The sequence below is a fragment of the Phalacrocorax aristotelis genome, chromosome 25 (genome assembly GCF_949628215.1).
Source record: "Phalacrocorax aristotelis chromosome 25, bGulAri2.1, whole genome shotgun sequence".
Classification (NCBI taxonomy): domain Eukaryota; kingdom Metazoa; phylum Chordata; class Aves; order Suliformes; family Phalacrocoracidae; genus Phalacrocorax; species Phalacrocorax aristotelis.
Genome location: NC_134300.1, coordinates 1,208,278 through 1,222,520, shown reverse-complemented (window position 1 = coordinate 1,222,520; position 14,243 = coordinate 1,208,278). Strand labels below are relative to the sequence as shown.

At 60.0% G+C, this 14,243-nt stretch overlaps 2 protein-coding genes across 2 annotated transcripts; one reads left to right on the top strand and one right to left on the bottom strand.

Annotated features, from left to right (window-relative positions):
• The first annotated feature begins 714 nt into the window (after window positions 1-714).
• On the top strand, window positions 715-1,772 carry BGLAP (bone gamma-carboxyglutamate protein). The gene is made up of 4 exons (XM_075075135.1): window positions 715-835; window positions 1,155-1,199; window positions 1,289-1,355; window positions 1,550-1,772. Exons 1-4 carry the CDS (start codon window positions 775-777, stop codon window positions 1,680-1,682), a joined length of 306 nt encoding a protein of 101 aa, XP_074931236.1. The 5' UTR covers window positions 715-774; the 3' UTR covers window positions 1,683-1,772.
• Window positions 1,773-3,078: 1,306 nt separating this feature from the next.
• PAQR6 (progestin and adipoQ receptor family member 6) lies at window positions 3,079-8,248 on the bottom strand. The gene is given in 6 exon segments (XM_075074818.1): window positions 3,079-3,434; window positions 3,644-3,776; window positions 3,895-4,051; window positions 4,256-4,410; window positions 7,792-7,880; window positions 7,960-8,248. Coding segments are annotated over 6 exon segments (909 nt in total). The 3' UTR covers window positions 3,079-3,348.
• Between the last annotated feature and the right edge of the window lie 5,995 nt (window positions 8,249-14,243).

Genomic DNA, 14,243 nt, shown 5'->3' with positions numbered 1-14,243 from the left:
TCCCCTTCTCTGCTGCTCGTGCCTGAGCCCACACCAGCAGCACACTTTGTTCTTGCAAAGCCCAGTTTTGGGTTTTTAAGAGGTGCGGAACCTCTTCCTGAGGTCCTGTTACTGGGAACGGGCACCGCCTGAGGCGCCAGCCCTGGCACGCAGCACCTGCCCATGGGATGCGGGATGGGAGAGCTGCGTGGAGAGCGAGGGCGAGGGCACCTGCTCGCCTCTCCGTGGTCGTGGCGGTCCGCCCGGCAAGGGGCTGTGAGGACAGTGCCACAGAAGGAGCACGTGCTGCTCCCCGAGGCAGAAATTGGCCCACGAGTCCCTGTTGGCCCTGTGTGGAGGGGAAACCCCCACGGGTTTTGGCAAGCTCTCCTAGTGTGGCAGCAGCCCCGCTGGGATCCAGCGGTGGGAACTGGGACAGACCGGTCAGTGACTGGGGAGCGCAGCGAGGAGTCCCGCCAGCGCCCCGTCTCCCGTCCTGGCGAGGGGCTGGGGGACTGGGTGCTGCCAGGCTGGCAGGGCTGGGCCCACCAGCAAATCTCCACTGGCCCGGGGCTGCGTTTCCCTCCCTATGGGCTCTGGCCGGTCACGGGGGAACCAAGTTTACCCCAAACCACAATTGCTGCCTGTGCTGGTGGCTCCCGGCCCCAGCGGATGTGCTGGAAATAGCCCTGGCAGGGCCACGCGGGCCCCTCCTTGATGGCGGTCGCGGCACCCTATAAAGCCGCTCGGGGACGAGGGGCTGCACCGAGCACGGCTCCCGCGCAGAGAGGCACCATGAAGCCCCTCGCCCTGCTGACCCTCCTGGCCCTCCTCACCCTTGGCCTCTGCCGCAGAGGTACGGGGTGTCCGGGGGGGCGATGGGGACTGGGGAGGGGGACAGGGGTCCGTGCCCTGGGATGGGCTCTGCTGTGAGAGCTGGAGGCAGCAAAGGGGCTTGGAGAGAGCTCTGCTGAGCCTTGGGGCGGAGGGCGCGGGGCTGAAGCAGGGGAACAGGGCTCAGGGCTCCCTTTGCCAGGCTGGAGGGGCTCTGGGTGAGGGGTCACAATGAGAGGGTGGGATAAGAGCCCCCAAAGGAGGAGCAGGGCGAGGCGACAGCTTGCATGGGGCCTTCCCGAGCCCACCGGCTGTCCCGACTGCTGCGCCATCCCTCACAGCCGCCGAGCGCTCCATCAGCGCAGATGACTCGCCCAGCTCCGAAGGTGAGTGGCTGCGGCTGGATTCGGCCCTGCCGCCCCGGGGATGGGGGGGGCGGCCAGGCTCTCCCTGACCCCCCGCTTTATCCCCGCAGCCTTTGTCTCCAAACGCGCCAGCGCCGAGGTGGTGCGGAGACACAAGAGGAATTACGTCTATGACAGGTAGTGCTTGACCAGGGACCAAATCCCCCCTCCGCGTGACAACATGGTGGGGGCACACATTCCCCAGCCAGCACGGACAGTAAGATCCTGCTTTTGGGAGGGGGCCCGCTGGCTGGGCCCTCCCCCCAGGAGCCTCCAGCCCCAACGGGTCTGGGGACCCTCCAACATCCCCTGCACCCCTTATCCACCCCCAGCAGCGTCTACGGTGTCGTGCGAGACCCACTGGAGGCCAAGCGCGAGGTGTGCGAGTTCAACCCCAACTGCGACGAGCTGGCTGACCACATCGGCTTCCAGGAGGCGTACCGGCGCTTCTACGGCCCCGTCTAGCCCCCACCTCCCCCCACAGCCGGGCCGCGGCCCTGCGGGTGCTGGATTTGAGCTCAGAGCGCCGACCTCCCCCGAGCAGCCCTCCTCCGACATCCCTTTCTGTTAACCGTGGCAAGAAATAAATGCACAAATGGTGTACCCAGCTCCTTTCTAGTCTGAGGGTGTGAGACCGCAGCAGATGTACCCCACGTCGTCCCCACGAAGCTGAGGAGCCGCCGCCTCTTCCTCCCTCTCCCAACACCCAAAGGCTCCGGGGCATAGCGGTGTCCATCACCATCAGGTGCTTGTCCCTGGCAACGCTGAGCCCAGCGCTTGCACCGTCACTATTCCGGTTTAATTTAAAGCTGCTTGTCCCAGGCGTGGGGTTACTGGGGGGCAGCGGGGCTGCTACACGTGCCCCCGAGCCCCGTGCCCTTCCCAGCGGCAGGGGTTCCTTCGCAAAGCACCGTTTTGTTAAGGCCAGGGTTGGGGGCAGAAGTGGGGATAGAGTAGGACACTAGTCCCAGGGGTGGTGCTCTGCCCTGCCGCAGCCACGGCGTCCCCGCCCTTCCTGCACCCCCAGCATGCACAGACGGACACACACGTGCAGCTTGTGCTGGGGGCTGCTGGGCTGTCTCTCCTATTGCCCCTGAACCACCTGTAGTGTTGCTGCTGAGTCCCCACGTGGGGTGACGTGTCTCCTCTGCCCCAAATTTACCTCCTGGGGGCCCCTGCCCACAGATCCTGAAGGCCCACAGCACAGGATGGACAGACAGACACACTCACACACTCACCCCCCCACGCAGGGTTACTGCGCTGATCCTGCTGGGGAACAGGGCAGTGCGCTGGTCCGTGGCTGTGGGGGTCCCACGCCCTGGGGCTGGGTGCCTCTGCGCGGGGCTGCTACCCGGGTTAGCCGTATTTAGAAGGTGGGGAAACTGAGGCACTGGGGGGGTGGGGAGCTTGGCTGGCTGTAGGAGGTGCAGGCTGGGAAGGGGGACCACCTCATGGCACCCGAAGACACCCAACAGCAGGACCCAGGCACCTGAAGCCCTCACCCTCTTCTCCCGATGTGTGGAAGGGGGGAACTCTGGGGGTGCCAGGACATCTGGGTGCCCACAGCCCCTGCAGCCCAGCCACTCACCCCGCAGCGTCGTGGGTCCCGACAGTGCCCAGCCTCGGTGGGGCCGCTTGGGCTGCTGACAGAGCAGCAGCGAAGGCGCCGATGATGTCGGCGTTGCCCAAAAGGGCCAGTCCAGCAGTGCCAACGGTGCCGGGGAGCCTGGGGGTGGGTAGGTGGCCCCGCAGCCAGGCCCGGGGCGAGCACACAGAGCTGAGGGCTGCGTCCTGCTGGGGTGAGAGGCCAAAGTCACCCTGGGTGCTGGGACTCCTTGCCCAGCTCCTGCTGCAAGGGGTTGCTTTGGGGAGAGGCACCGGGGGCTGCTGCGCTCCGGTACAGGCAAAGCGGCCGCGCGCCGGGCGCTCAGGCTGGTGGGATGCGCGGGAGAAGCGGGTGAGCAGTGCGAAGAGGAGGTGGTAGCAGTACCACAGCCTCATTCCAGGCGCAACTGCGCCAGAAGCAGAAGAGGAGCTGTGGGGAGGTGGGGGAACACCCCTGGAAGCACTGTGGGACCCCCCCCGTGGTGGTGGCACCTGACCCCTGCCCTGGGACACCCCGACTCAGCTGCTAGATGATGTCGTGGAGGAAGGGGTACACCGACACCGCCGTCCGCAGCGCCTCGCTCAGCCGGGGACGCTCCAGCTCAGGGAAGCTGTGAGGGAACGGGGTGGGGGCACGGACCCGTCAGCCCCAACAGCGAGGACCCCTACAAGCACCTTTGCTTTTGAGCCTGAGCAGGGACGGACACACACCCCCACCCACCCCAGAGAGACTCTGCAGGACCCCAAAGCTGAGAAGGAGGAAGCCTCCAGCCCCAGTTTCCATCCAGCTGCAGCACTGGTGCTTTTACCCAAACCATTCTGGGAGTAGCAGGAGAGGCCGGTGCAGACAAAGGAGTTAAAAGCAGCCGTGGGGACAAATTAACGGTGCAAAACGCTGCTGACCCAGTGGTCTGGCATTGCACAGGCACCATAGCCAACTGCACAGCCTGCAAGAGAAACAGAGCATCACGGGGCCAGTGGCTCCCTGTCCCTGCCCCCATCCCCATCCCGCTGCCGGACGTCTCTGCAGTGGCTCACCCAGGCTGTGAGTCTGAGGGCTCCGGAGTCACACAAGGAGCAGATACGGCCGGCGGGCGCCAACACGGGGCTGGAGGCGAGGGCGCAGCTGGAGGCGAAGGGGTAGAGGCAGATGAGCCGCGGGTAGATGAGCAGGGGCCAGCGGTGGGGCTCCAGGAGGATGAGAGCACCAGAAGGGCCACACAAAACACCTGTGGGCACAGCATATATGGGGGTGAGCGCCATCCCTGTCCCCAGCCCCATTCCTGTCCCATCCTTGTCCCCATCCCCATCTCCAGCCCCTCCTCACCACATGCTTGTCCCCATCTCCTCAACGGTCCCTGTCCCCACACCCATCTTCATCCCCATTCCTGTCCCCACCCCGCATCCCCATGCCCATCACTGTTCCTACTCACGTCCTCATCTCTGTCCCTGTCCCCCACCAGGTCAGTAGGAAACGTGTACAGGTGTTGACTGTCTCATTCGTCCTCTGGAAGGAGCTGAGGACGCAGTCACGGGCTGAGCTCTTGGGGTGCTGGTGCCCTGACATGATCCCATCCTCCCAGAAGGTCTGTGGGGACAGTGGGGCTGGTCACGGGACACACTGGGAGGAGTGGGGCAGCCCCAGAGAGCTGCTCCGGCCTCGTGGTGGGTGGGGAAACTGAGGCAGGATGGGCTGGGAGTGTCTCACCAGCTGGAGCAAGGTTGGGTGGGGAGCCCAGGGGATTCTTCCACCTTGGATGAGGGAACTGGGGGGGGGGGGGGGGGGGGGGGGGGCGCGAAACCTCAGGGCAGAGCCCCACCGTCACCCAGCCGCCTGTACCCAAGGTACCCGATGGACCCTCAAGATCTACGGCCACTTTATTGTCAGCATGGCAGGGCCAAAGGGCTCAGGGCTAGAGGAGCTGGGGCGCCAGCCCACAGCCCCTGTCCCATGGAGGTGGGACAGAGCCCACCGGGTGACGGGGATGGGGCTGCAGGAGCCAGGGCAGCCGCCCCCCAGGCTGGGTCTCGGCTCAGGCCAGTGGCTTTTGCCAGAGATGCGATTAACAAAGCCGGCTCTCTGACACTTCCAGATAGCCACAGCGGGGGTGGCGGGGTGTCTAAGCAGGATCGGGCCCCCCAGGCCCAGGATGGGGTGAGCGCCATGGGGTCATGGGTGGGGGCTGGCAGAAGTTGGGGCTGGGGGTGGGGCTGCAGCAAAGAGCCAGATCCTGCCCTTGTCCCCTGCCTCACCGCATCCCCCCTCCCCGTGGAGGCTCCCAACCCTGTTTACCTGCTCTGGGGATGTCCCTGGAAGACGCGGGTTTAGGACCAGGCCACCGAGGAGGAGGAAAAGCCCCGTGGATGCCCTGCCAGCCCCCCAAGCCCTGGCCCAGCCAGACAGGTTGTGTTACACAGGAACCAGGGTGAAGCAGGACACTGATCTGGGAGGCTGGGGACGCGTTGCCACAGTGGGGAAACTGAGGCACAGCAAGGGGAAAGCAGCCCAGCAGCACGAGGGGAGTCCTGAGTGCCCCCCACCCAGCCCAAAACCCAGGTTTAGAAGAGGGGGATAAAAGTAAAAAAAACCCAAAACAACCCAAAAGAGCCCAGAGACACCTCCCACCGCCCTGTGTGCAGCAGGAGGAGAGCGGCGCCAGGGAGGAGCGCTGGTGGGCGATGCTATGCTGGGCATCCCCTCTGCCAGCCGCAGGCTGGGGGGCTCGGCCCCACCACTGCAGCTCACAGCCCCTCTCCCCAGGTGCCTCCCTGGGCTGCCGTGGTTCAAAGTGGCCAAAGGGTCCCTCCGTCGTCGGTGGAAGCGGCTGCCGGCGCCCCTCTGCGGGGGCTGCGCTGTGCTGGACACGCCGCTTGGCCTGCCGTGGCCTCGCTGCCTGCTCTGGCTGAAATCCCCCCCCCCGAACCCCCCGGATGCAAGACCCCTCACTGTGCATGGGGGGTTTTGCCGCCCCAAGTGCTGCCGGAGGGGCGTATGCATCTCCGTCAGGGCCAGGGGCTGTTGGCAAGCGGCTCTGGGTACCAGCAGGAAAAGGAAGCCTGGGGATGCGGTGGGCCCACTGCTGAGCGAGGAAGGGGCCCTGGCGACACAGGGTGCAGAGAAGGGGGAGTTACTGAATGCCCGTCTTTGCCTCAGTGTTTGCCGCTAAGGCTGCCCTCAGGCATCCTGAGGAGAGAGCACAGATCGGGAGAAGGGAAGACTTACCAGCGGGTGAGGAGGATCGGGTCAGAGACCGCCTGTGCAAACTGGGTCGTCGCCAATCCATGGGCCCCGATGGGATGCACCCACAGGTGCTGAGGGAGCTGGTGGATATTCTTGCTGAGCCACTCTCCATCATCTTTGAATAGCCGTGGGGGACAGGAGAGGTGCTGGAGGACAGCAAATGTCACCCCAATCTTCAAAAAGGGCAACCCTAGTCCAGTCAGCCTCACCTCCGTCCCTGGAGAGGGGATGGAGCGGTTCATCCTGGCGGTCATCTCCAGGCACGTAGGGGACAAGAAGGTTATCAGAAACAGTCAACATGGATTCACCAAGGGAAGATTGTGCTTGACCAACCTGACGGCCTTCTACGATGGCGTGACTGGCTGGGTGATGAAGGGAGAGCAGTGGGTGTTATCTATCTTGTCCTTACTAAGGTATTTGACACTGTCCCCCACAGCATCCTCACAGGTGAACTAAGGAAGTGTGGGCTGGGCGAGTGGACAGGGAACTGGCTCGACAGCAGAGCTCAGAGGGTTGTGATCGATGGAGCAGAGTCTGGCTGGAGGCCTGTCACTAGTGGTGTTCTCCAGGGGTCTGGGCTGGGTCCTGTCCTGTTCAACACATCCATCAGTGACCTGGATGTTGGGATCGAGTGTCACCTCAGCAAGTTCCCTGACGATCCCAAGCTGGGAGGAGCGGCTGATGCACCAGCAGGCCATGCTGGCACCCAGCGAGCCCTGGCCAGGCTGGAGAGCTGGGCCTGGGGGAACCTCATGGGATTCAGCCAGAGCCAGTGCAAGGCCCTGCCCCTGGGGAGGAACAGCCCCCCGCACCAGCACAGGCTGGGAGGGACCTGCTGGAGAGCGGCTCTGCTGAGAGGCCCTGGGGGTGCTGGGGGGCAGCGAGGTGACCCTGAGCCAGCACCGGGCCCGTGGGGCCAAGGGGGCCAGCGGTGTCCTGGGGGGCATGGAAAGGCGTGTGGCCAGCAGGGTGAGGGAGGTTCTCCTCCCCCTCTGCTCTGCCCCAGTGAGGCCACATCTGGGGGGCTGCATCCAGTTCTGGGCCCCCCAGTTCAGGAAGGGCAGGGAACTGCTGGGGAGAGGCCAGCGGAGAGCTACGGAGATGGTCAGGGGCTGGAGCATCTCCCTTGTGAGGAAAGGCTGAGAGACCTGGGCTTGTTCAGCCTGGAGAAGAGAAGGCTGAGGGGGGTCTCATCGGTGCTCATAAATATCTGAGGGGTGGGTGTCAGGGGGATGGGGCCGGGCTCTTTCCAGTGGTGCCCAACGCCAGGCCAAGGGGCCACGGGCACAAGCTGGAACACGGGAAGTTCCCCCTGAACATGAGGACAAACCCCTTCCCTGTGCGGGTGCCAGAGCAGGGGCACAGGCTGCCCAGAGAGGCTGTGGGGTCCCTTCCCTGGAGACATTCACCCCCCGCCTGGACGCGGCCCTGTGCCCCTGCTCTGGGGGTGCCTGCTCCAGCAGGGGGTGGGACGGGATGGGCTCCAGGGGGCCCTGCCAACCCCCGCCAGTCTGGGACTCTGTGATCCTGTGACTTTAAATGTCAGTGATCTCTTCAGCTGGGGGAGCTGGGGCGGGTGATGGAGCCAGATGCCAGGTCCACACAGGGACCCAACACAAACACCCACCAGGTTACACCGCGGGGTTCCTGAGTGCTGGAGATGAGACCTGGGAGATGGAGAGAGGTGGAGAAAGCAAGAACAAGTTTGGGAAACCATCCCCAACTGACCTGACCACGTCCTGAGGGCACAAGGAGGGCTGGAGGTCTCAGTCCATGGGAGCAAATGCCAGCAAAGGCGTCCACGCTGTGGCTGGATGCTGCACCGTTCAGGCATTAGAGGGTTGAACTGAGTGGGATTGATGCTTTCAAAGCCCTCCTCTTTGGGGGTTTATTTACCCCTGGAGGGCTCATGCTCCTGGCTCGGCCGCAGGCGCTGGGCACAGGGCAGGGAGCCACAGTGCCCCAGGACGAGCTGCTCAAATCCACCGCGCTCGGTACGAAGAGGCTGCTCTGCGTACAGGGCCCCGGCGCACCGGCAGCCCTGGCCAAGGGGAAGCTGCCTTTCTCTGGTCGGCGTTGCCACGAGGCCGGTGGGAGGGTTTGGGGTGTCGCCTGCCTTCAGAGGGACCTGCTCTATCTGTGCGGGGATGGAGGTGCTGAAAAGCCCCTCCAAAATAACCTGCATGAAGCACAGCAAACCCTGGGCAGGGACCTATCCGAGGCGGGGAAATCACATCTCTGCACAGGCAGAAGCGGGATGTGGAGGCACAGAGAGGGAGGAAAACAGCCGGTGAGCGGGGCTGCCGAGAGGGAGGCTTGTGGGGCTCCCCGAGAGCTTGGCCCCACCGCGAGCAGGACCAGGAGCCCCAGCTCTTGGTCAGGGTTACAAGGCTTTGCTCCTGCTTCAGCTGTGCAGGAGCGAACCCCCTCGGTTCGTTTCCAGCACGAGGGGTGTGGGGCACCCCCTTGCAGCAACACGCCGCCTACACCGACCGAGAAGGGAGGCCCAGAACTCGTTAACGGGGCAGGTAGCACACCCACAGCCCCTGCCGAGGCATTAATGCTGGGCTGCGACTTGGCACAGCCCTCTCAAGCTGGAAGAAGCGTTTCCAGCCCCTTTGGAGGGGACAGAGCTGGCAGCGACGGGTCCCTTTTGTGCCACTGCGGCAGCGGCGTTGGGACGCAGGGCACGTCTCGCCTCACGGGAAGAAGTCGCCCACAGCTCGTTCTCCCGCTGGGGGCTGAAAGCCAGATTCGCCTTTTCACAACCCCCCTCTCCGACCTTCCTACTGCTGGCAGCCTCCAAAGAACTGGAGGGGGAGAGTAAATTATATTGTTGCCTGGCTCGATGCTTTCCACTGGCAGAGCAAATAAAGGAACTTTGGTGTAAATGAACACAGGGAATGGAAGACTTTCTTCTTTTCCCCCCTATAAAACACCGCCCCCAGCTTCCCTAGTCACCAGCGCCTGGCACAGACTCTCAAAAGCCTGACTTCAAGCGTGCTGCCCAGCTCTGCCCCCGAAACCAAGCCTCCTGAAGGCACCTCGAATTAACGCTTACAAGTTACACATTTTTAAAAATGCGTACTTTCTAAACACCCCGTTTAAAACCAAGCCGAGAAGCCACCCAATAAACCACTGCGGTTATTTTTGCCGATCACAACGTTGCTGGGGTTGGGGATGCTCCTGCGGGCAGCAGCATGCAGAGCCCTGGCAAGGGGATGAGCTCCCCCGAACGGCAAAGGCCAGGGGGCAAAGAAACAAAGGCTGTTCTGTTGTACAGTGCTGTTATAGGGATAAGGAAGGGACCCACCTCCATCTCATCCCATCAAATGAAAAGCAAACCAAGGTTACGCCTCCCCTCGCTCAAACCAAATAACATTCAAAGGGGTTGGGAATGGCAAAAGTGGGTTTTTTTTTCCTGAAAAGCAGGAAGTTTGGTCGGCAAAGCGCACGTCTGAGGGTGGATTCACGTATCAAAAATGGACTTAGCTCGGGGGCTGCGAAGGAGGAACACGGGCTGGGCTGGGAATCACCACAAAAGAAGAGGTACGAACATCTTGGATTTTATTAAGCTAGTCAATGCGTTCAGATCACAGTCAACAAATGCCGTGAGAGCCCCCAAGCTCCTCCTCATCCCAGCTGGGGCCCAACAGCCATCCCGTCGGTGCCCCGCTGAGAGCTATCTAAGCACAAAACCACAGGCTGGGCTTGTTTTGGGCTACAAAAGGAGGACCGAGGGAGAAACGATTGTCCCTCGCCTCTAACCAAGCACCAGTCCTCTCCCTGCCAGCAGACAGAGGCGGGACCAGCGACACAGGGATCCTGCGCCAACACTCCTGCTTTTCTCTGTTCTTGCAGCCGCCCCATTCTCCCCACCTTTTCTGCCCCAGCCAGCCTGGCTAGCTCCGCTAGACATCAAGAAGGGGAAAAACAAAGAAGTTGAAGATGCAAGCAAAGGCATTGCAGGTGGCATTGAGCCCAGCAAGGATGGGAGCAGGAGGAAGAGTCGCTTGGCACAGCCCGTGAAGCCACCGAGCAGAAGTCCCCCAAGCACGGCATGGGGACAGCCCCCAGCCCCTGTGCTGCCTCCACGGCCAACCCGGCAAGCCTCAACCACCACAAACCACCCAGCTTCGGCTCACCCCATAAACTCCCGAGAGCTCAGCAGGGTGATAAGGAAAAGAAAAGCAAACCCAAGAAACACACAAAACCACAGAAAAACCAAGGCTTTCGGCCCAGAAGACTGTTTTGGCTCTCCTTCCCAGCACACGACTAGCTCGGGGCTGGTCTTTGCAAGCTTCGAGTTGGTACAGAAATAGCACCATATGGCTTAGCAGCGGAGCAGAGCAGCTTTCGCACAGCTCAATCGTTGCGTGACGCTCACTTGGCGAGTCGGCTCGCTCTCAGGCTGGCACGACTACGCTGCGGTGAGCTCTGGGGAAAGCCCAGCCACAGCGCTCAGGAGCCACGGGCAGAGCAGGAAGCCAGGATACAGAGAGCCTCCCCACGGACCTTCGAGTCTGCTTTAGCCCTGCTTAGCATCAGCAACCAACACGGGGAACACCAGGCCAGGGAAACCGGCCTCCTGCTTTCGGCTTCTCGGTGGGGATTTGGAAGCAATGCACCAAATGCTGTGTGGAGCAAACTGGCACAGGCCCCTGGACATCGCAGAGCTGTATCGATTTATACCCAGGGAGGAGACTCCGACTCCTCGTGAGCACTGGGATTGGGGCTAAGAAGTGTCTTCCTTTACCCCAGTCTTAAAGACATCAAATTGAGCCTGGAGGACACAGCTTGCCCTCTTCCCTCAGGCCGCTTTGCAGCTCCGCTGCTCTGGAGCTTTGAAATCTCCCACTTTTTCAGCTTCATGTATATGACTGGGGACATACAGCCAGAAAAAAAAACTCATTGGGTCCTCAACCACAGCTGCACGGTCTGGAGAGGAAGCAGGGTGGCACTGGGATCCTTCAGGTACCTCCTTTGAAAGGTTACTACCCCTCCCCACTCAGCCCAGAGGTGCGATGTACTGAAAGGTGGCACTGGGCCGTTAAGCTTCCCTCTTGAAGGGCTATGGCCTTGTACGCTTGGAGAGGAGAAAAACCTTCAGGGTAATATTAAAACAACCACTCGGGAGACCAGGGCGGTTACTAAGGGATGGTTTTGAGGAAAGTAAGGCAACAGTCTTGCTGCCTTTTAGAAAGAAGCCCTCTGATTTCACGCCGTGGCCCCCAAGTGGGCTCGCTGCAGCTCAGCAACCTCTTGTTACAGAAACATCAGGTTTATTTACTTTTGTTCTTAAACTGCCTTCTGCCTCCAGCCCAAACAAGCCACAAGCCTGGTTTGGGGCACGGATGGACTGCGTTAGCCCATCCTCCACACTGGACTGTGACCCCCTCGCTCCCACCTTGTTCAGCGCCAGCACCAAGCTCATCTGCTGCCCTAACCCCTCAGCACTCGGCTCCCGGCTCGCAGCCTGCGCCACCAGTAGCCTGGGGAGCAAAATGAAGCCAGCCGCTTATGATCGGCATGACAGGTATTCCCTTTGGGTCACTGCTTTATTTGCTCTGCTCTTTTCTCCCCTCGAGATCCAGCTGTGGCCAAGGGAATACCTGGCCCAGAGCAAGGCTGAGGAATGGCTCCAGCTCCTCGCTATTTTGATTCCAGCCAAGCAATGCTCTTTTCTTAACCAAGCCCCAGTGCTTTGCATCACTCAGCCAGAAGGGAATGACAGGCCTCTCAGGGCTGCAAACAGCCAGGCTCCAGCTCAAGCAGGCCTCCAGGAGGGAGCTGGAGACTGCAGCCCCTTCTGCTGTGCTTTGCAGTAAGGAGGTGGATGGTTTTCTTCAGCAGAAGTTAAAAAAAAAAAAAGCAGAGGCCCCCAGCTATCCGTCCCACTGAGCAAGGAGTGTGTCTCGGCCTGAGGAGCACACCCCAAGCCAGGGAGAGCAGGAGGGGAGGCGACTCTGCTCTCGCCGTCACCACACTGCTCTAGGTCATACGCTGAAGGACAAGTTCCACAAGGTGATTCTCTTTTCTTTTCCCACACCATCAAACAAAAATAATGAGCTAGACACACGGGTTCAAATAAAAACACCAACAGCGCTGGAGGCAAGAGTGACTGACCAACTTCACAGCCCATCTTAGGTCTCTAGAAACACCCAAGATGAGCCAGAGCCTTTGACCTGCCGTTCTGCTTATGTTTCCTTGGCTTAGCCTAGAAAAGCACCGTGAGTTTCAGAAGAAGCTGCAAAAGGAAAAACCTGTAGGGAAACGCTGCCACCCTACCCCGCTCCACCTGCCTTTCAGACCACAAGGTACGGACCTTGTAAGGCCAACTCCAGCAGTAACTTAAAGCTCAGCATTTCTGTCTGCTGTGCTACAAGGCTGCATGCTGCAAAGGAACTGAAACTGGAATAGAAATGAATCCTCTGGGACTTATGCTGGTTTTTTGTGTTGGTTTTTTTTTTTTTTAAAGTTTTTACCTGAAAACAAGGAACATCCTGCCACTCCAGTACAATGCGTCATGCTAGGAAGTCTGCACAGATTGGAGTATGTTGCTTTCCATATTATATCTTTCCATATTATGCCCCTTTTTTAGCAGCTTCTGGCCGGCTCATGTGAACAAACACACAAACATAGAAGACTAGTGGTTTTTTACTTGCATAGCTGCTGTTAGTTCATGTGGATGGAGACATCTGTTTCTCGAGTACACTGACACAGATGAACTACAAAGAGGCCGTTCAGCCTATCTCCCACCGCTCTGCTTTCCCGGGAGCAACCCGTTTCTTCATTTCCAAGCATCAGCGTGTGACAGGATGTCAGACACAGGTTGCTTGAGGTGCTGTCAGGACGGAGGACGTCAGGATGTCCGAAAGGTCCCTCCCAGGTCACACGGGGGATCAGCTCTTCCAGCATCCGTCCAGGTAGCGTCATCCCTTCTTTTGGGGATGCTAAAAGCACTGAACGGTTGGGAGCTCCGTCCTGGGCAGTGGCGGTCACTGCGCTGCCTTTGCCTACCCTGGAGGGGCGTGAGGAAGGGGGATACAAAAACTCAAGTTCTGCCACCCTCTCTAGCATGGCATAGCAGCAGTGGTGTGTCCGAACCACCAGCAGAAGAGATAATGGCTTTGAGATCCTCCTTCCTCCTCCACACCTCATTGCAAAATTTAGAAGAGAAAAAGAAAATAAAAAGGAAAAAAAGGAAAAGGGCGGGGGGGGGGGGGGGGGGGGAAGAGAGGCATTGGGTCCTTCGGAGATGTCAGCTCCATCCCAGGGTCACAGCACTCAAGCGAAGTGGTTGCGCCTTATCGGTGTTTAAATCCCACACGGCTCTTCTCTCTCTTGCAGCAACTCTGCCGGATTCCACTCCTCCTCTCCACTGTGTAACGCTGGAAGCAAAGAAGCAGGAGGGACCGGGGAAGGAGGAACACAGTCCTTTTCACCTCTCTCAAGCAGCCCGGCCGACCTCTCGTCGCTCATGAAGCATGCAGCTTGTAAGCAGAGCAAGGACGTGCCCCCGGCCCATGGGGGCACTTCAGACTGCTCTCTCCTTGCAGGCCAACATCCCTTTGCACTGAGCCCGCTCCATCGGGGACACGGAAAGGAAATAAATATGCTTGTTCAAAGAAAAAAAAAATTATATTAAGCGCTTTCCCCCCCGTTTTAAATAGCATAATTGTTTCCTTTTCTCTCTGACACTGGAAGAGTATCCAGAACCCCAAAGGAACTCCACTTTTTCTTTTTTAATATTATTTATATATATAAAAACTAAGAATTAAAAAGAAAAAACCCTTGAAAAATCATTAATTCAAAGGAGGAGGAGGAAAAAAAAAAGAATATCTGCTTTCCTGTCACCAGATTGCCAAACAAGAGCTAAAAGCTCTTTGGATCTTCTTTCCCAGGCTAGGAGGACTCCGTTTCTGCTGCACTGGTTTGGTTTCATTTAAGTCAAGTCCACGCTTTAGAAGCCGCCTGCCCGTTTCAGATGACTAAGCAAGCTTTGGGGAGGAATGAGGGGGGAATGAATGACTGCCCGCCTCTCGCCCATCTCTGCCGAATGGGAGAAGGGCAGAGCTCTGCCTCGGCCGTGCCGAGGTGCCTCTCTCTTCTCAGAGCAGTTGGCGCCGTCGGAGATGTACAGCCGTCTGGTCGGGATACAGGTGGAGGGTGTCCGTGTG

Excerpts from the sequence above, each read along its gene's own strand:
- BGLAP (XM_075075135.1), top strand. The coding sequence starts at position 775 with ATGAAGCCCCTCGCCCTGCTGACCCTCCTGGCCCTCCTCACCCTTGGC. Across the intron at positions 836-1,154 it reads CCTTGGCCTCTGCCGCAGAG|CCGCCGAGCGCTCCATCAGC; the intron begins GTACGGGGTGTC and ends CATCCCTCACAG. Across the intron at positions 1,200-1,288 it reads TGACTCGCCCAGCTCCGAAG|CCTTTGTCTCCAAACGCGCC; the intron begins GTGAGTGGCTGC and ends TTATCCCCGCAG.